Source organism: Numenius arquata, chromosome 8 (assembly GCF_964106895.1).
Source record: "Numenius arquata chromosome 8, bNumArq3.hap1.1, whole genome shotgun sequence".
Taxonomy (NCBI): domain Eukaryota; kingdom Metazoa; phylum Chordata; class Aves; order Charadriiformes; family Scolopacidae; genus Numenius; species Numenius arquata.
In genome coordinates this window covers 18,256,266-18,276,614 of record NC_133583.1, presented here as the reverse complement: position 1 = coordinate 18,276,614, position 20,349 = coordinate 18,256,266, and the positions used below count along the sequence as shown (strand labels likewise).

At 53.9% G+C, this 20,349-nt stretch overlaps 1 protein-coding gene across 2 annotated transcripts in view; it reads left to right on the top strand.

Annotated features, from left to right (window-relative positions):
- The window catches only part of CACNA2D2 (calcium voltage-gated channel auxiliary subunit alpha2delta 2), a 224,223-nt gene that overhangs the window by 162,623 nt on the left and 41,251 nt on the right, over positions 1–20,349 (top strand). For both annotated transcript variants that reach the window (XM_074152097.1, XM_074152098.1), the window contains one exon: positions 18,527–18,586. In XM_074152097.1, coding sequence (XP_074008198.1) covers positions 18,527–18,586 — 60 coding nt within the window. The remainder of the gene's footprint in view (positions 1–18,526; positions 18,587–20,349) is intronic.

Below are 20,349 nucleotides of genomic sequence, written 5' to 3'. Positions count from 1 at the left end.
AGCAGGCTGTGATTTCCGAGCCACTGCCGGCTCCCTCGAGCAGCCCCGTGTCTCGGTGTTATTAAGTGTCTCGGTGTTGTTCCCTGCCATCACCAGGCGAGAGACGGCTTCGCAGCCTGACCAGCACCGAGCAAAAACAACAGAGTAGGGAACCTTGTGCCTTTAAAGTAAGAAAAAAAATTAATAATAAAAAAAAAAGCCCATTACCATTATTGAATAAAATACCAACAATTTAAAAAACTCTTTTAAATATTGTTGCTGCATTTCCAGCTGTTAAAATCTTCTGTATTTAGTTATCATAATAACAAAGTGCTGCAGCTGATTTGAGCAGCGGGGAGGCAGCGCCATTATTCAGGAGGGTTTTAAACGGTCGGGTTTTCTTCCTCGCAGTGGTGCTCTCTCGACTATTAAAAGTCCCTTTGTTGCCTTGGCACCTCTGGCCTGGGTGGCGGAGGTGGCACCGGCACATTGGCGTAGGGCCCCGCCGGCGCTTAGCAACGCGGTGGATGGGATGGGATGCCGGTGGGATGCCGGGGAGCCGGCCATCGTGGGCGTCCTCACAAAGCCAAGTGGGAAAGCTCTGCCACTTCTCTCGTGCTCCATCAGCTCTTTGACCATCCCATCCCTGGCCTGACGGCGGAGGCACTGGAGCAAGGCAGAGGTGGTGGAGAGTGGGGGAGCATCCTGGAGGTAGCGTCCCCGTGCTCGGTGGATGAATGATGTTACGAAGGGTGCATGAAGTCACGTAGCTTGCTGCTGCCCGGGGGAGCAGAAGGTCCTTGCTGGACGCGGCATTGTGGTGCAGCAGAGTAACACAGGATGGGACCTGGCAGTGTGTAGAGGGCAGCTCAGTGCGGGGTCAGTGGTCCATGTAGGTGAAATGATGGCTGAGCACTTGGTTTCCTGACCCCAGGCTGGTGGGGATGGAGAAGAGGGCAGAGGCACTTGGTGTGGGAGGCTGCTGCAGGGGCTGGCATGGCTGGAGAAGCAGGAGCAGGCTGAGGACAAGGATGGGGCAGATTTCCTTCATACAGAAAAATGCTATTTTAGTACCATCTCCCCAAGGTGGCAAGGCCTGGCAGAGTTGTGAAAAAGCATGTAAAGGCTCTCAGAAGCGTCTTGAACAGCCAGGCAGAGGTAGGCTGCTGCTATGCAGCCTCTGGGGACTTCAGGAGCTGGAGAGCCTGGTGGGAAGGACCTGTGGTGTGCAAGGGCTATGGGACAGCCAGCACAGGCCAGGGGCCCTGAGAGGAGGTGGCAGAAGATGCCAGGTCCAAGTGACACAAGTTCGTGGTGCTGGTCAGCAGGGCTGGCTGTGACCTGCCCTCCCAACCATCGCGTTTCGGGTGCCGGGCTACACGAAAGCCTCGTAAACAGGAGTAACCATATCGTCCCCAGGCTGCCGCCGCGGCAGCGTGCTCCCCAAAAGGTTACCTCCAACCAGTGGCGCATTGTGGGTAATGAGATGCAAATTGATAGTGAGACAATAAGGCTGTCTTGTGAGCCCTTCCGACGGGGGCCAGTGTTTAAAAGTCAGCCTGATTGCCTCGCTGGCAATTTGCATAGCATTAACCAGAGAGATTTTCTTTTTAAACTTGAACTTTTTTTTTTTTCTTTTTCCAGAGGTCACCTCAAACTAATTACAGCTCCGGCGCCGCTTTACAAAAGAGGGCTCTGTGGTTGCGATGGCAGGGTTGGAGTGTGAGGAGGAGACTTTTCCCGGCACGGGGAAGCCTCATCCATGTGAATTTGAGTGGGGTTTTGTGTGTGCGCTGAGATAGTTCAATAAAAGAGCCTTGTTGGGTGCGTGTGGGTGCCGAGCACTGTGTCTGCCATGGGAGACAGCAGCAGCAGGGCTCAAGCCCCAACACCTGAAAGGGGAACGATCCCCTCTGTTCCTATCTCCAGCACCAACACAAGCTCCTCCTGGGTCTGACCTGCAAACGCAGCTTTGCGGGGCTGGAAGGAGATGGAGTGACCCCGCTGCCCTCGTGGGATGCTGCAGTGAAGAGGGTTGGGAGAGCCAAGCCCTGGGGTGTTTGCATCTTCACCACGGTCCTTCACCACGGTTTAGTTCAAGTGGGGATTTGTTTTCTTTGAAGCTGGTATAAAACTGACTGGGGACCTCAGCCAAGGAGGTTCACAGGAGAAGTGGCGTCAGGCTGCTGGGGGCACGGTGTCATGGCTACTCTGCTCTGACTCGGGCTGTTTGCTTTTACAGTTGAATTCTGCCTGGGCTGTTCGTTTGGGTTCAAACTGGGCTGGTGTCTGCTTAGTCTTGTACTTGGACTAGATGATCGTTGTAGGTGTCTCCCACCTGAATTAAGTCTAGTCTAGTCTATTCCATTCTGTTCCGTTCTATAGAATATAGACACCTTCTAGTGGAAGGTGTCCCTGCTCATGGCAGGGGGGCTGGAACTTAATGGTGTTTAAGGTCCCTTCCAACTCTAACCATTCTATGATTTCTCTTCTCTTCTTTCTCTTCTCTTCTCTTCTCTTCTTTCTCTTCTCTTCTCTTCTCTTCTCTTCTCTTCTCTTCTCTTCTCTTCTCTTCTCTTCTCTTCTCTTCTCTTCTCTTCTCTTCTCTTCTCTTCTCTTCTCCCTTCCCTTCCCTTCCCTTCCCTTCCCTTCCCTTCCCTTCCCTTCCCTTCCCTTCCCTTCCCTTCCCTTCCCTTCCCTTCCCTTCCCTTCCCTTCCCTTCCCTTCCCTTCCCTTCCCTTCCCTTCCCTTCCCTTCCCTTCCCTTCCCTTCCCTTCCCTTCCCTTCCCTTCCCTTCCCTTCCTTTCCCTTCCCTTCCCTTCCCTTCCCTTCCCTTCCCTTCCCTTCCCTTCCCTTCCCTTCCCTTCCCTTCCCTTCCCTTCCCTTCCCTTCCCTCCTTCTATTCTATCCTACCCTATTCTCTGGTGGGTTCATAGCTTAGTGTAGATTTTTGCTAACTCACTTGGGTTTGACCAGGGTGAGGAGCAGTGCTTTCACTGGGCAGCTCTGCCAGTGGGCCTGAGCAGCAGCCTGGAGCAAAGGGAGGTGTTGAGCAGCTTGGAGGGAGCCGGGGCTGCCGTCTCTTCCCCAGCAAAGTGGCTGCCTGGCCTGCGAGCAGGCACCAGGCTCCTCAGAGGTTCAGCTAAGACGATGGAGGTCCATGACCAGCCAGGGGTGTGACGGAGCACCTCTTGTTGTGGAGGCTGTCTTCAAGACACGAAGTGCACGCTCTGTGCTCAGCGAACCTGGGTGGAGGTGGGATGGCCCTTCCAGATGGCGTCTGCTGGCTGCGATGCCCGGTGGATGGAGTTTGCTACCGGTTGTGCCGTGGTGCGAACAGTCCCTGCAAGACAGCGAGTCCCTGCCACGGGAGGCGGCGAGTCAGGGCGGCGGCAGGTTTGAAGAGCCAGCTGGACAATTTTATGACCATTAATATCATTTGTAGTTGTGCAGGCCATGGCTATGATACAAATAATTAAATCTCATGCTTCACAGCATCAGCTGATCGCTTGCTGCAGTCAGGAGTGAATCTCCTACGCAGAGCGTGTGCGACTGATTAACTCTTAGAAGCGTTTCATTGTATCTTCTTCTTCTGTCTTGTTCCTCAGTTTCCTTCCTCCCAGCTGCATCTGTGAGGCTCAACACCAAGGCATCCCCTTCTCCTCCTTAGTGAAAGTCCAGCAAGAGAGTCATCCTCTGAGGTCCCTTGGTACCTGTCTCCCTTGGGTGGAGGCAGGCCAAGCATGAGTCTTCTCCAGGCCCCTCACCAACATCTGCTGTCTGCCCAGCTGTGTCCCAGACACCCTGGCCAGGTGATGCTTGGGACCTGAGGCCTCTCAAATTCCCCTTACTCCTCCCTGCTGCTGTTTTCAGGAGCTGGAGATGCTCAGAGGAGCAGCCTGCTCTGAGGTGGCATTCTGGCTCCCGCTGCCTGGTCTGCAGGTAAATCTGCCTGCCAGGGGCCATCCTCTGCTCCTGACCTTGTTTGTTGCTTGTTTGCCTCCCAGCTTCTGGCAATCCTCAGATCCTGAATCCTCGGGATCTTTCCCTCTGGGGTGCCACGAAGCACTTATCATCCCCTACCAAGCCGGTGTATGGTCATGGCCTCATCTTGCAGCATTCTTCAGCCTCCTCCTCCTCCTCGTCGCCTGGAGAGGCTCCTCCTTCCAGGCTGAAGCCAGCTGGATACACACACATCATCTCCTTTCTCTGAGGCATCCTTCTACCCTGATTTTTAGCATATTATCTGAGATGTTAGGCCCAGGAGCAGAGCTCTCAGCACTCCTCCGGGTTTGTCAGCAGCTCTGGCACTCTTGATGTCCGCTCCGTTCTCTGAGCAGCCCCTTTCTGGGACAACATCCCAGCCAAGCCCGGAAGGATGAAGATCAGCAGCATGATGGCACCAGGTTATTGAGCAATGCTGGCTCAGCAGGTCACCGTGGCACTGTCCTGCTTAGCCAGGGACAGCAGAGCTGCTGCTGCCATGGCTCTGTGCCTCGTCAAGGGAATCGGGGTGGGAAAACCTAGCAGAGAATATTTTTATATTTTTCCTTCTCTTTTTTTTCTTTCTCTTTCCTCTTTTTTTTTTCCATTCCTAAAGATTGAGTATAATCAGAGCTAATCAGAAAATTATGAGCTGTCTGATTGCTGATTAGATTCCTAATGTTAATATAGTCAAGAAGCCTCTCTTAGAGTTGTATTTTAAGAGAAGTGTAAAAATAACGTCTTAGAAGGAGCGAGCCCGAGCTGCTGGAGCAGCAGGGAACCCAGTGCTGGCTCCAGTGAAGGAGAGCAAGGTTTTACCGCTGGCAAGAAATTCAGGCCAGCAGAGAGGGAAGGGACAGGACCTACTCAAACTGTAACCAGGTGCGTTGGCTTCAAGAGGGCTGCAGAGCTTGGGAGGAAGAGCATAAAACCATCCCTTCCCGCGGTTAGTCCTTCCGCAGAACCAGACCTAGGAATTTCGTTGCTGTACTCGGGGAGCGGCCACGCAGCTTTCTCCCTTGCTTCCCTTCCCAGCAAATAGCAACTTCCCAGATGGATTGGTTCATGTGTCTCCCAGCATCACGTCCCACCTTGCCTGCTGCTGCAGGCAAGAGGCAGCCTTGAGTGATGGTGAAAGGGAGCCTGGGATTTGCCTGAAGCCAGTGAGTGGGACCAGGACGTCCAAACCTGACACTGAGCAGCCGGCTGAGAGTGAGCATCACACGGGGGTTGTTTCAGCCAGAACAGTGACCCCACTATTCACATGGCACGCTCTGGTGGGGTCACTGGGCCAGGTTTTATGCTCCTCCCACCCAGAGCCTTCCAAAAAAACCATGTATTTGCGATGCAGGCTGTATCCAGGGGTTATCCTTCAGCTCTTCCAGCTGTGCTGCAGTGGTGTTCCCAGTGCCCTCCCAGCCAGGCACTCTGCGGCATTTGCTGCCTCGCATTAGCTCTCACCCATTCAGAGCCAGGCAGAGTGCTGGGACGAGATTTGTCTAGTGCCCCTCAGCTGCCTCTGCTGCCTGCACAGCTCTGGCAGTGCCCTGCTGTGTGCCGCGGCTTGCTTTCCACCACCGGGGAAGTGCTGGGTGCTGCTCAGCTCCATTGTTACTGCCCCTCTTTTTGCTGGTTCCACAGATGCACCAAGCTGTTGCATCCAGCCACCTTCTTCTGAATTTTCTGCTGGCCTTTCAAAATTAAAAGTGAAAAAAGATATTACTGAGAGCAGGCAGGGCAGTGGGCTGCAGAGCTGCCGTGGCTGCAGCATGGCATCTTGTGTGTGATCTGCTGCCACTCAGACCAGGAGCAAAAAGGCTTTGCTGCCTCCTTGCTGCTGTGGGACAGGTGCTGCTCCGGCAGAAGGAAACCTCAAAATAAAAAATACCTCCAAATCTGCAAAGTTTTGCTGACGGTGGTTAAACAACAGGTACCTATTTTGGGCAGCCCTTGCCCAAGAGGCAGGGGTGAGATGCCCTCTGTGGTGCTGGTGAGCGCAGAGAGGATGCTCCCACGGGTGCTGGTGGGAGCTGGGGGGAATCCTTGTCCACTGGTGCTTGGCTGAGCCGTTGCAGAAATCTTCAGGGCCTTCCAGAAGCAGAATTGGAGGGAGATGCTGTGTGGTGGTAGCCTAGGGTTGAGTTTTTGCCCTCTTTCCCTGCTGAAGTGTCGAGGGTTGATCCCTAGTGTCCCCAGCACGGGGCTGGTGCCTTGAACTGTGCAGTGAAGCTGCCAGCCCTTTCCACAACTTTCCTTTCCGGTCCCTACTGGCACTGGTGCAGCGATAACTTCCCAGCTGAATGGCAGGTATTATGTTCTGGCGCACTAATGTTCCCGTTAATAAGCTCCTTGCCATTCATCATGTGTTTTACTTTGATTCATCCCGACGGCAGTGCTATATAATGGACTATATACTGTAATTGTCCCCCATTGTCACCACTTAATAACTCAGTATGATGTTATCACAGTAATTCGTATATTTTTTTGCAAACTTTGATGAATTATATTTTGTTCTTAGTGAATAAAAAAAATCAGGGAATGGTGAAAAGAGGCAGAAGTTAGACAGAAGTCTGCTCTAATTGCAGAATGGGCTTAATAATACAAATGTCCATAGCTGGCATCCGCGCTGCTTTTGTTTCTGAGCCCCTGGGAACAGGCCACTGGGCCAGCTGGGATGGAGCTGCTATTAAATAACATCTCTTTTTTAAAACATCTTGATCAGCAGGAATTGGCTCAATGCTTGGGGAATTTATTTTGCTTTGCTTGCTCTTGACAAATACAGCTGATGGGATTTGCGTTGGTGTCCACGGGCAGGGATGAGGAGTGATGTCCATGGGGTGCATGCAAGAGCCATGTCATGGTGAGCAAGAGAGTGCAGATGGTGGTCGTCGTGCTGTGCATGGTTTGGGCATCGCAACAGCCCCAAAATCTACCTATACATTTGGGGAGGAGTTTGGGCCCCCGGCTGAGCAGCAGCATGTGGAAGAGCTCTGCTGGAGTCTGGAGAAGCATCTTCTCCCTGTTTGAGCTCACTGGCTGCCTCTGCAGGTGAGATGTGCAACATCCCACCAGGTATTCGTGGCTCCCAAGCGTTTGTCAGCATCTCCAAGTGCTTATGGTTCCCGACTCTGTTTCTGGCAGGGGAAGGAAAAGTCCAGAAGAGATCAAACCCCAAATGCGATGAAAATCAAGGCGGGGAGATGGATGCCTGGGCTGAAGCGCCCCGGGTGGGAGGCAGGGGAGGGCTCCTCGGCATCCACAAGGCGGCGGGAGGGACCTAAATGAGTTTTTCCCTGTAACACATGTCCTGACCTTTTTTAAAAAATGAAATCTATTTTATTAATTTTTTCTTTTTATCAAATCCATCCGTGGAACATTAAAGATATGACTGTGGAAAAGGTCAAGAAACGTGTAGTTGTTGAAATCTTGTTCCAGTTGACGGCTTTTCCCTTAGGGGAGCTCTTTGTCGCCTTCTCCTCCCCCACTTTGGTCTTTAAAGAAAAGTGTCAAATCTCCTTGAGTTTTGGGTTTAACGGTAATGCCAAAACGTGCTCCTGGAGCAGGATGGAGGGAAGGGCATTGCAGGGTCCCCAGCAGTGATGCTGCCCCCAGGGAGCTGTGGGGTCAGGCCAGCATTGCTATAAAATGGGGAAAACCTGAGCTGGAAGTGATTTCTCCCAACAAACGCAGACCCCAGGGTCTAGTACAGCCAGAAATCCTGCGCCCCAGGGAAGGGAGAAGCTGCTCGAGGGCTGGTCTGCAGTGAGGGCACGTCTCAGATGAAATGAATGAAGATGAAGCCCGAGCCATGGTGAGTGAATGCACTTTGAATCCCTCTCCCTGGGCTTGGGCAGCTCTTTATTTGCCGTGAGAATGGAAGTCAATCATGTTCGCTAAAGGAGAGGGAGGGGAGCTGAGCTCTCATTACAGAAGGCTTTATTTGCACCCACGCTTTCTGGGGGCCACGTCTGCTGGGCAGGAGCTACGTGCCCGGATTTGCAGCAGGAGGCGAGAACGCTGTCCTTACAAAAGGGCCAAGAGAAGGAAAGAAAGAAATGGAAAGACAATAATGGAATCAGGAGTGGATCTGTATTGAAGCTCATTGGGAAAGTTGTATCAAAGGAAGGTCTGTGGAAGCCAGAAAATGGAGAGACATGGGGTGAAGTTGAGTGATTGCATCTCCTGCCAGGGGTTGGACTGGGTGTTGGACACAAGGGTGGGCGTCGCATCCATGGTGGTTGTTTTCTGCTGTTTAGTTCCTTCTTTTAGGAAGCTGGGTCTTGAGTTGGACTTGCTGTGCTGTAAAAATGCAGAGTCTAACAACACTTAAGTTTTAGACTCAAAACAAGAGAGAATAAGTGAACGGAGATCAAAACCACAGTGACAACAATCCTACTCCATCAGCACAGCAGCCGACCAGCAGCCTGGATTTGTCATGTAGTCCATAAGCATCAACACAGGGGTGGGGGCTGAAGGGAAATACCACGTGAGGATTTGGGGCTTTAAGCAAGGAGGCAGAGGAGAGGGAGAGCACACTGGGACGTCTTGCCAAAGAGCAATGAAGCCTGAAGAGCTTGAACTTTGAGCTTTGCCAAAGAGCAAGAGGCTGAAGGGCCACGAGAGGGAGAGCGAGCATCAGTCTTAAAAAGGGGTGCGTGATCCTTTCTCAAACCTGGGCACTGGGGTGAAGAATGTGAATGATCCTATTGGCCCAAAGCGCTGCTCAGCCGACCCTCCTGCATCTCTTGGGAAAGGGGAATAACTGCCCTGGCAAAACAAGGCCAGGATAGGGAAGAGGCCTGAGATTTCTGTGTTATGCTTGTGGGCAGCTTATCAGTTTTCCATGTTTGCAGGGTGTGAGTTTTCTGGTGCGGTGTCAATGCCAGCATCACCGGTGCTCAGGGGCCAAGTCAAACTCCAGAAGCTTTTGCTTACATTTTTATTGTGTAAATTTACAGTAATGGACTTTCAAAATGAAGCATAGAATTTGCTTGGTAGATTGGCAGGCCATCTTTCTGTGTAATTGTTGTGAAACTGCAGTGGTGGGTGAACCCCAAGAGGCTGCCAAGCCCCTCACCAAGGCTCTGCCTCATGTCTTGCTGCTCTGTCCACTTCTGCTTGCAGCATCCAAAGCCATGGGACCTCCTTGGGAGGCTTCCCTCATTGTCTTTTCCTCTCAGGTCTTCCAGGGCACTATTCACCCCTCTGATAGTGCTTTTTCTTTGCTAAATCTCATCTCCTCCTCCTTGTTTGCCATTCACCCTCTGCTGTGGCACCTCTCGTGCTCCCAGGGCAGGGCTACGTGCGTGCTGGCAAAGCCCTGCCGAGCGCTTCATCTGGGTGCTGTCAGCACTGTCACCACGGCAGAAGAGGATGGCAAGAATGCAGAAAGAGTGGAGGTGGATGTCCCAAAGGGATGGAAGTGGGTCCTGAAGACCCAGGTGCTCCTGGCAGCTGGGAGGCTGCCCCTTGCCCCTTGGAAATGATGACGGTAGATGGGTGAGTGTTGGGGTCACCGTGAGCTCTCGCATTGGGAAGAGCCATGGTGACCTGCTGAGTTTGCTCACTTCCACCTCCCTGAAACTTGTCCCAGGACCTGGAGCTGCTGGCGCTTGATTGCCATTTTCCTGAAAGTTTGAGCAAACCTGGTTCCACCTATGGTGCCTTTCTTTTAGAGCAAAACACCACTAAAACGCCCCTTACAGGATTTTTTTTATTGTGGTCAGTTTTCTTCGGTGTTTTAAACTGGCAGCTTAAACTACCCTGGTCACATTTATGTTGCGGTGGTAGCAGGGCCCGAGTTACTGATCAGCGTGCCTGACCCCTCTCAGGCTGCAGGAACGTTGCTGACGGCATTGGGAGACACAAATAAGACACCGCACATGGCTCCAGAGGGTTTCAAGATGGGAAATTTTGGGGGTTACTCTTGGGGCTTGCTGGGGACATGGGGTGGTGACATTTTGGTGTGTTCTGGGGAGGTTTCTGTGCACTGAAAATCTGCCTTACCATAAAAACTTAATAACAGAGGAGCTCTCTCTGCGCCATGATGTGCCGTATGGAAATCCCCACGCGGCAGCAGATAATAAATGAGGTGCTTTTTAAAGCTCGCACATCACAGCGCAGCGAGAGGTGATGCCTTAAAATAAATCGATTGTAAGTGATTTTCAGTGCAAACTTTCTAACAACCTCCGCTTGAATGAAAGGCGAAGAGCTAAAGGGGAGGATTTCAAAGGCAGAAAAGGCCTCATCCACACCGAGCGGGGAGCTGGGGCACCGCCGGGACGTGGGCATGATGGCTGGCTGCGCTTTGGGTTCCCAGGGATGCCCTCCTGCATCTCACGGGAGCTCCTCTGTTGTTGGTACTACGCAAAGCACCGGCTGGGGAGGGGAACCACTCCTTGAACTTTTTCTCCTCTTAACATGGGACAAATAAGGAAGGATAAGGATTAGGAAGGATTATTTTTTTCCTTTGGAGACTCTGGCTGCTGAGACTCAACTGGGCAAATTCCTCTTTCTCCTGCCCAAGTGGCAAGCTATAGCACTTCCCTTTTTTTTTCCCGTTATTTCTTAAAAAACAATTCCCCCAAACTCTAAATGAAACTGATTTTTAAGTGAAAATATCTCTTATAATTGTCGCTGAAATTCTTTGTGGTTATTGTAATGGATTTTGAACTGTGACAAGTCCTACTTGATGATCATAACTGGAGCTCCGCAGATTATTTGAATGTGGTTTAGGAAGCGCTGTTGGAGTGAAGGATTGGGAGGAGACAGGGCTGGACCAGCAGGCTGAGATGCCGACTAACATGTTTGCTGACCCTCCCGACACCAGAGAAACTGAGTCTGCCCTGGGACCTTGTACTGTAAGGCACCGTCTCCTGAAACCCTTCACAGGAGCTGCATCCCTCCAAGTCCACTGCTCGCCTGGAGATGGCAGGGAAAGGAGAGGGAAGGAGCCCAGGGCAGCACCGTGTCCTCCTCCCCAGCTTGGTGAACCTCCCACAGCAAGACCCTGGCATTTGCTGTCCCTAAAGCAGCTGATAACAAGAGCCATGAGTAGCGACGCTTGCCAGGCTTTTAACTTTGGTGTGTGCATCTGGCAGTGGTGCTGCAATTACTGGGGGCTCGGACAGGGTGGGCAGCCCTGAAGTTGGGCAGCCCTGACTGCTGGGACATGTCTGTCCCACCCATAGCCGACAAACAGCATTGGAGCCACGTTTGTCGGGTGGTTTGTATCCCTCTGGGATGCTGCTGACATGCCCCAGCCCTTCAGCATCTCCCAGGAGCCAGCCATCAATATTCCAGCTTCATCCCAAGAGAGACTTTCTTCCTTGCCAGCCAGAATTTTGTTTATGCAATTAAATATTTAGACTTTAACTGATCTGACTACTATGGAAGTGGTAGAAACTTCCGTCAAGAACAGGTGGAACAGACTGGGCAGCTGAAGCCTCCCGCTTGCTTTTCCTCTGGCTGAATATTGGCATCTCAGAACAAAGGACCCTACTTTCTTCATCGGCTGTAGAAGAGGCAGAAGGGTATTGTGACTGCAAATAGTGTGGCAAAGGCGGCAGAGGAAAGTGCTTTTTCTCAGGTCCTGAACAGAGGAGGCAAGTATTTGCCTGCATCCCAAAGCCAGGCAGAAGCACATTCCAGCAGTGCTTAAGCCTGATGGCATTTAGCAATGCACTTTAAAGGTATATTTAATGCAGGAGCAGGTTTTTGCTGTCCAGTGTGAAAGGCAGGAGGATGCGGGAAGCAGCGATGCTGGTGCGGCTGAACCCCCTCTGCTGGCTCAGTGCAGGGGAAGGGGACAGTGAGAGAGCTCAAACCTGCCTGGACCTGCCTGTGCCTGGCCCTGTCTGTCCATCCTGCATCCCATGTCTCACTGCCGGGGGAGGTGAGGACAAATCCTGCACCCTCGTGTTCGCCCTTCCTCACCCAGGAGGGATGGGGCAGTGGTTATTTGGTATCGTATTGGTGAAAACAGGAGCTGGAGGGGGTCTGAGCAGCGGAGCCGAGGCTTTGCTATTGCTGGTCCCCAGGGACAGGCATCCCTGTGGGGGGCACAGGTTATGGCCCCCCCTGCCCTCCTCATCCCCTCCTCAGGAGCAGTCAAGGCGATGGGGAGCAGGGGCAGAGCTGCTTGTGATTTTGGAAAGCAAATGCCAGCCCTCATGGAGGGCAGAAACACCAGGAGAAGGGTAACGGAGAGGGGCTTTTCTCTAAGGGGAGAAGAGCTGAAGAGAGCACCCGTCAAGGCTCGGCCGCCGCAGGATGCCTGCTTCGCTGCACTGTCCTTTTGCCCTTGGTGCTTTTCCGTTTGCAAGAAGTTAAGCTGTTCTGGAGGCCCGAGCGATAATTCAGGGGAGCAGAAATCCCCTCTGGCCAGCAATGCTCTCCCCTCACTTCTTCCCCCCTCTGGAAACACACGGGTACATCCTCTCTGCTTGGGATGTCTCACTCCTCCCCTCCCCGTGGTTGTTGGGACTGGTGCTGGTGTTTCTTACCAGCAAAAATTGTGGCTCTGGAGGAGAAGGGGCAGAGGGAGACACTGGCAGGGGAACCAGAGCCATGTGATGCTGGCCCGCAGAGCCATGACTTACTGAGGTGGTCAGTAAAATGGTGAAAGTTGTGGCTTTGGAGCTCGTCCCAGGATCCCAGGTCCGGGTGCTGGCTGTGCCACTGCCCTGCATGGGGTCTGCGTGTAAAACCTCTGGCACTGGTTTTGCTCCAGGTTTGTGCTTGTAACCAAGTGGTTCAACGTTGGGTTCTGGAAGCCCTTGGAGGATTTGCCACCTGCTCTTTACTCTTCACTGGGGCTTTATTTGCCCTTCCGTGGGCAGGAGAGCCTTAGCAGCCAGTGCTGGCTTCAGCTCCATCCTCCCCCAAGATGGGCTGGATCTGGGCTAGAGAGGAGGAGAGACGGGCTCCAGCCACCCCTTTCCCTCCGCGCGGCCGAGGGAGTTATTGACAAACAAGTTAGTGCTCCGAAAGAAAAACGCTACGGCGTGTTTGAAGCTGCCTCCTTGATCAATACTCAGCCGTGGCTGAGCCCGCTGCCAACTGGATTTCAGATGATGGCTGCGGGGGTAATAAGAGCCCTGGGATCAACTGTCTCGGAGATTATTACAGGATGAGATGCTTCGCTGCTTTACAGTGTTTACTCAAGATTTATATTCCCTATGTGTATATAAGGGGGTTGTCATCTTTTGTCGCTGGTTGATCATTTTTCGGTGCTGGTGTGCGTGCTGTGCCGTTAGGGTTTGCTTAGGGATGTGTGTGCAGCGAGTTCAGGGAACAGGGAGAGGACGGGCTGGGGATGAGAGGAAGAGCTGGTGGTGGCACCCCAGAGCTGGCAGCAGGAGGTGGGACTGTGAGAGGTGCCCTCTGCTCCACTGCACACAGGCAGACCGAGGTGGAGGTGTGTGAAGCACAGGGAACGGGCTTTCACCTTTCCAGGTGCTCTGCAGTGACAGATGCAGCTTCGAGGTGCATCGTCCGTGGAGGGGGAGGTTGATGCCAAAGGAGAGGGCTTGTGCCATCCTCGTTCCTTCATCGTGGAGGAGAAAGAGCTCCAAAACCAGCTCCTGGGGGGTGTTCCTGCCTGGGGCTTGGGTTGCTTGGCTTTGTCGTGTGTGTTTATTTTTCACCGTCTCATCTCAACCTTTCACCCGTGTTTTCTCGCTTTGGGAGGAGGGCTGGGGTGATGAGATGCTGCGTGGACCTCTCAGACCCAGTAACGCTGGGCTGTTTTAGTCTCCAGCAAAGATCTCTCCTTCCAGCTGTGTGCTCAGGTGCGGGAGGTTAATACACTTCACCCCATTGGGGAAGGCACGGAGATGAGGGTGATAACAGCCGCGTGGAGGGAAGTTAAATGAAGGCTTAGCAGGAGCTGCCCTCCCTCGGAGCAAATATCCCTGGGCACACGCAGCCGCTGCGTGCCAGACCATTGCTGGGCTCTTCAGTGCCGGCTGGAACACCATCCCAGGCTTCCCAAAGAGCATCCCCCAGCGTCGGCACAGGCGTGGAGTGCTTTATTTCCGTGGGGAGGCTTGGGACACAGCGGCAGCATTGCTGGCATTATGCAGGGCTGCTCGGTCTCCTCTTGCAGGGTGTTTGCCGTAATCCTGTTTTATAAATCCAGCCTTGGCCTTTGGCCTCCCTGTGCCGCTCTGGTCCCTGCTCCGCTGCCTCCCAAGTTAAACCCACTGATCTGACTGAGGTGGGAACAGCCAGGGCATACTTATTGCCATGTGGGGGCTGGGAAGAGAGATTTAGCAAAGCATTGGACCAGTTTATCCTTGGAAAGCCACCGTGCAAAAATATTGGAGCAACGCAGGAGAGCCCTGGGTGCAAATGGGGAGAAGGGGTGATGAGGAGGAGGTGGGCGGCACCCTTGGGTGCTTGCTACGTTGGGAACAGTCCTCCTGCACACTGTTCCCTCAAGCAGTGGGGATGCTGACAGCAGGGACGGTCACCACCACCTCACTCCCAGCAGCTTCAGGGCATCAGATCAGCTGCCCCCCAAGAGGTGCTGCCATGGGTAAGCGTGCGTGGGTGAGCTTGTGGGCAATTGGGGCTGAAAAGTGATGTCCTGGAGCAAAGAAGGGCAAAACCAGCAGCCGTGCATTTGGATGTGCCACCCACCCTCTACGCAGACCAAATGTCACCCACCTCGTCCCCATTCTCCTTTCCCACGTGGCTTTCGGGAGGGAGGGTGCGCACCCGGCCGTGCCGCCTTCACTGCCGCCTGCCCATCTTGAGCCCGTGCCATCCCTGAGGCTCCTTAATCCCAGGCAAGCCAGTGCGCTGAGCGGGGAGCTCCTGATGGATCTGCCCGGGCGAGCAGCGAGGCGGAGAGGAGCGCCGTGCGGAATACGAAAGAGGCCGGGGAGCGATAAAACCCACTCAGCACCTTCCCCCTCACAGACCCTGCCATCGGGATCTCCAATCCCTTGCAAATCTCCTGCTGGCCTTTTATGACCTGCAGAGTCATTTCAATTCAGTGTTTTCAGCCTCTGAATCTCCTGTCCTTAGCCCTCAGTGACTTCTGGGGAAAGAACTGTGCTCCTTAAAGTGCCACAGCCAGGGCAGTCCCTGCAGCAGAAACTGCTGGAAATTTGCAGGTATTTCACACCTGTGCTTTATTTTTGCTAATTCCTCTAATTTTTCTTACTGTTGGAACGACACAGTTGACAACTCCAGGTCTGAAGCCCCCGGGAGGTTTCAGTGGCTGCCGTGTATGGGCACGGGACCCCTGCCCAGCTCCCTGCTGTGCTGCCTGCATCCTGGGCATCTCACAGTCCCTGCACGCAGCGCGCCTTGAGATGGACCGATTGATCTGTAACACTTGAAAAATAATGATTTAATCATTATTAAGGATTAGAAATAATCCCTGAGCTATATCGATCACGGTAACATTATTCGCGATGAACTCATTTGGCATTAATGGGGATGTCCTGCAGCAGTGTGTGGCTCTGGGCAGACCCGTCACCTTCCCTGGGGAGATGTGGTCAGGGAGGTTTGCTGGAGCAGCAGCACCTTCCCAGCCCTAACACACAACTCCAGGTCCTGCTTGTGACCAAAGCTGTCCCAAATAACTTTTGGGCGTCCCATCCTTGTTGCCATGGTGTTTAAGGGTCCCGAATCCAGCCATCACCCATCCTGTTCATGTCAGCAGCCCATCTCTGGGCAAGGACTGGCTGGGGCTCCCCTCTAGCACCAGCCAGGGTTGGGACGGGACAGGGCTGGTCCATGCCCCCCGACATGGCATCGCTCCAGGCATGTCCCCAGCAGGGATGGAGGGAGGCAGAGGATCCCCTCTTGCAGAGGAGGGGTGGCTGGCTGCCTGCTTGGTCCCTCTCTTCTCCCAGTTCCCATCTCAGTCACGGGACTGAAATGTCTTTAGCAAGGAAAATGCTGCAGGAGCAACAGCTGGGAGGCTGCAGGGACACTTCTCCTGGGATGGGTGTCCGGTGGTGGCTGGGAGCCATCACACACCCTGCTATGGCTGTGCCATCCTGCCACGGGCTCCCCTGTCCCTGCAACATGCTATTTATCAAACAAGAACATCTGGATTTATTTTTTTTTCAAAAACAAAGTTGTGTCCCGATCAACTTTGACGAATTGATATTTTCCAGAGGAAAAATATCTTCTGTCCAAGTGTCGTTCCTGGGTGTAGCCGTCCCCTACTGCACCATTTGCAACCCTCCAGGCACTTGGCAAAAGGTGATGAATAGTTAAAGATGTCCATAAATCTTACCCCAGCCCATAATAAACAAACACGCTCTTATCAAGTATAGAAAAATGCATATTTCATCGCTGCTGCCTTAAATGCGACTCAGAATAAATGTTCGCCTTTAATCAGCCATCTCGATATACAAACAGAGCACAAAAGCCTGGAGGGTTGAGGTGCAGAATTGGGCCACAGCTTTTCTGGGCGGCTCTGGGGAGGCAGGACTGTGGCTGCGCAGGTGAGCCCCCCGCAAAACTGCCCTCAAAATTGACGTTACTTGGCTTTTCTCTCCAGCCACGCGTTGTCTCCCGTTCTCTTCTCCCTGCCACTGGGGCTGTAGGTATTTTGTTTCAATGCTCAGCTGATAGCTGATCTTTGCCCTTGGATGCTGGCCGTTGAAAGCAAGCACTTTGATTTGGAAATCAAGATTTAAAAAAAAAAAAAGAGAAAAGACTAAACGTGAAAGTTTCGACCAGTGCGTGCCGAGATTATGTGGTGATGGATACATGTTTCCCTGCATCTGATAAGAACAAGCTGCGTTCTCTGGCGGGGGAGGGCCTGATTTATGATGTCTTTCACTGCTCATTGCCTTACTTTCGAGTACCTGCGCTCTGCTGTGCTCCTGGTAATACAGCACCCACTGTCGTCACCCTGCTCCTGCCACGCTGCCCAGGCTGGATGCTGCTGGGGCTGGGTGCTGCCGCTCTCCTGCAGGCAGTGGGGGCACCTGAAGGAGACACCGTGAAGCCTTGGGGCTTCCTTTCCCTTGAGCATCCCCTTAGAATGGCTGAGGCATTTTGTATCCCCATGTGCTGATGGGAACACCAGAGGAACTGGTGACAGCAGGGACGGTGGCCATGGCATGTGCGATTGTGCCCAGGGCTCCTGCCCGCCTCTCCGGAGATCATCATCTCGTGTGTGTGTGCTCTCATCTCCAGGCACTCTCCAGGCCCTGGGGAAATAAATTTCCAGGGATGTAGCTGAACCTTCACTGCCGCCCCAATGGACTCGCACCAGCACATGAGGTCCCTGCTGAGCAAAGAAGTGCTGTTTTATTCTGGGATTTGTGGTTCACAGGGTGAAAGTCGGGCCTGAAATAGCACGGGGACTCATAGTGTCTATTTGGTTCTCCCCAGGCTGTGATTTGGGCTTGTTGTTTGGCCCAGGATGTCACCCTGTTGTCTGTGCCCCTTCCTCCTCCTCCCAGCTGATTTGGGGGCTGGAGGTGACCAGGACGTCCCTCCCCACCTGCAGTCTGGCTGCTGGCACCGCTTGTGTGGAGCAGAACGTGTCCCATCCCGCTGGGGGATGCGGGGAACCAAGGAGCAGGCGATGCAGCAGCTCCTGCCGCTAGTCACATCCTTGCTTGATGCATCTCCCACTAACTCGCTAGGGAGCCTTCCTGGGCTGTGACAACCTCACAAGCCTCATGGCTAATTAACCCTGTACAGATTAGCCACTCAACGCTGGAGCTGAGACCTCCGTGGCGTGTATTCCCTGGGAGCCTTGTAAAGCCAGCGGCTGGTGGGAGCAGGCGGGCTGTGCCAGGTGCTATGAGGCTGCTCTGTTCCCTTTGGTGCCATTAAAGACCAGATTGCAGCTTCTTCCCAGCACTGCCAGTACCCCGGGGGCTGCCTGGTCTCCAACCCTGCCCTGATACACCCTCCATGCTGGTGAGGCCTCTCATGGCTCAGCCCAAGCCCAGCAAGGCTGCCCCAGTGCTGAGCATCGCCCCATCCTGCTCCTGGCGAACCCTGGTTCCTCTGGCTACCCCAGCCAGGCAGCAGCTTGCCTGGCCTGCCCACTGCTTCCAGAGCCATCGGGATGGAGACGCTTGGGTCTCCTTTGAAGAGGAGACCCAACTCCTCATGTGTTTTTGAAGCATTTTTGAAGGGTCTGCCCTGCCCTGCCCTGCCCTGCAGAGAGCTGGGTCCCATGGGTGCAGGGATGCAGGTTCAGCCCTTGCCCTGAGCCACAAACAAGAGCCTGCCCAGCTCCGGTGGTAACGCCAGAAGCCATCAAGCTGCAATGGCTCAGCTCTGATTGAGTTCAAGTGGCAGCGATCCCTTTGGAGATGCCAGCTTGCTCTGGGAATGGTGGGAGCAAGGAGAGAAACACTGCCTGTCCATGCCTGGGACGTCTTTTTCCAGGCATCGCAGCCCACATGCTTGCCTCCTTGCATGTCAGAGAGGTGTTGGGGTCCCAGAGGATCCCCAAAACGGAGGGAGGTCGGGTGCTGGGGTGTCACCCACGCTCCTGGGTTGACGTGGGCCATGCCCAGCTCCTCTTGCTTTTCCTGGGCTCACTTCTCCTCTCCCGCTTGCTTTGCAGAGACTGGCCAATGCGGCAGAGAAGTTCCAGAAGGCTCACCACTGGCAAGACAACATCCGGGTAAGGCTCCGTGCGTGCCCCGGATCCTCCCACCCCTTTCCCTCCTGGATGCTGAGCTCTGCGGAGGCACCAGCCTTGGGAATGACTCCTGGCACAGGAATCAGCTCCTCGTCCCACCCCAGCTCCCATCCCTTGGCTCTTCCTTCCCCACATTCTCAGCTCCCTCGTGAGCCACCACTGGCCATGCCATGCTGCTCGGCACACAGGCAGCCCCAGCACCACTGCCTGCCAGCACTAATGAGAGCAAATGAAGCCATTTTGAGCTTGTTTCCAGCACACGCCTTAAGGAGAAGGCAGGAGGTGAAGGTCAAGCTGGTGGTTAAACACTGAGGGTGTGGGGAGACTCTCACCTCCCTGGCCATCTCCGGCAGCCGGTGGGTTTGATGCCGAGCAGGGTCTCGCAGGGGGTGACAGCAGTGGCCATGGTCACATGCTGGCACATCGGTGGCAGCTTCCAGCAGTGGCGGTGGGGGCTGTATCTGAGGGAAGGAGCAATCTGGGCTGGGAGAGGGAAGATGCAGGTTTAATGATTGCATTTGACTTTGTAATTCTGGCGGTGATGGCGCTCAGCGGGAACCTGAAGGATTCTGCCTGGAAATGCTCTCAAATTATAACAATAATACAAAAGGAAGGAAAGATTGTTTTCCTTCCAGTGCAAACGGAGTCTACAATAAAAAATACTCCTGAGCCACCCAGCACCTTCCTCTGGGTCGGGCTGGATCCTGCCCAGCCCCAGGGAACCCCCTGCAGTAGCTGAGGAGACAGCCTGGGGACAGCCCCGCTGCTGGGCCTTGCTGGTGTGTTCTGGGGGGTATTTCTCTATCTGCAACCACGATCCACTAAAGCAGGAGAGGAGATGAGGACCTGGAGCCATATCCCTCTCATGCAGACCTTCCTGCCGATGGTGATGGTCACCAGGGTTTGAGAGGAAGAGGCAGGAGGAGCAGAAGAGAAGGTAAAGTGGCAAGCTGCTTGACTTTTGTTTGCCACGTGGCCAGCATGGGGTGGACGCTCATGGCCAGTTCTTGTCTCCCCAGGAGCTGTGTTCCGTAGGTACCCAGAAAGGATGAGCTTGCAGGGGCTTTTCCTTCCTTAGCAGACACATCCTCGCTAAGGAGAGGTGAGGTGTCCTCACTGCCCCCCCCAGCAGACAGTTGTCATCGTCACTGGTGGTCACCAAGATCTGCTGTGAGGAGGATAACAGGTTACAGAACAGGCTGTAGTGCTGGGGAGCTCTTGGCTCATTTTGCCATTCACAGCACAAACCTTTCAGAAATCCACTTTCGTAGAAAAAATATTTTTAATAGCACTGTTTGCAACCACTTAATCAAGGTAATTAGGAGCGAGTCACCCAGAAACAATGTGCAGCGATGCGTCACCGCAGAGCTCGATGCAGCTTTTATCAGGACAGCCCAGACCTGGCTGGGACACTTGATGGACTGGCCCGGCTCTGCGCACAGCAACCTGGGGTGCTGGGCTTTTGCTCCCCCACAGCGGGCGGGCCTGCCTGCCTCATCCCTGCCTGCCTCATCCCTGCCTTCATCAGCCCTGCCTGCCTCAGCCCTGCCTGCAACAGCCCTGCCTGCCTCAGTCCTGCCTTCATCAGCCCTGCCTGCCTCAGCCCTGCCTTCATCAGCCCTGCCTTCATCAGCCCTGCCTGCCTCATCCCTGCTTGCCTCATCCCTGCCTGCATCAGCCCTGCCTGCCTCAGCCCTGCCTGCAACAGCCCTGCCTGCCTCAGCCCTGCCTGCATCAGCCCTGCC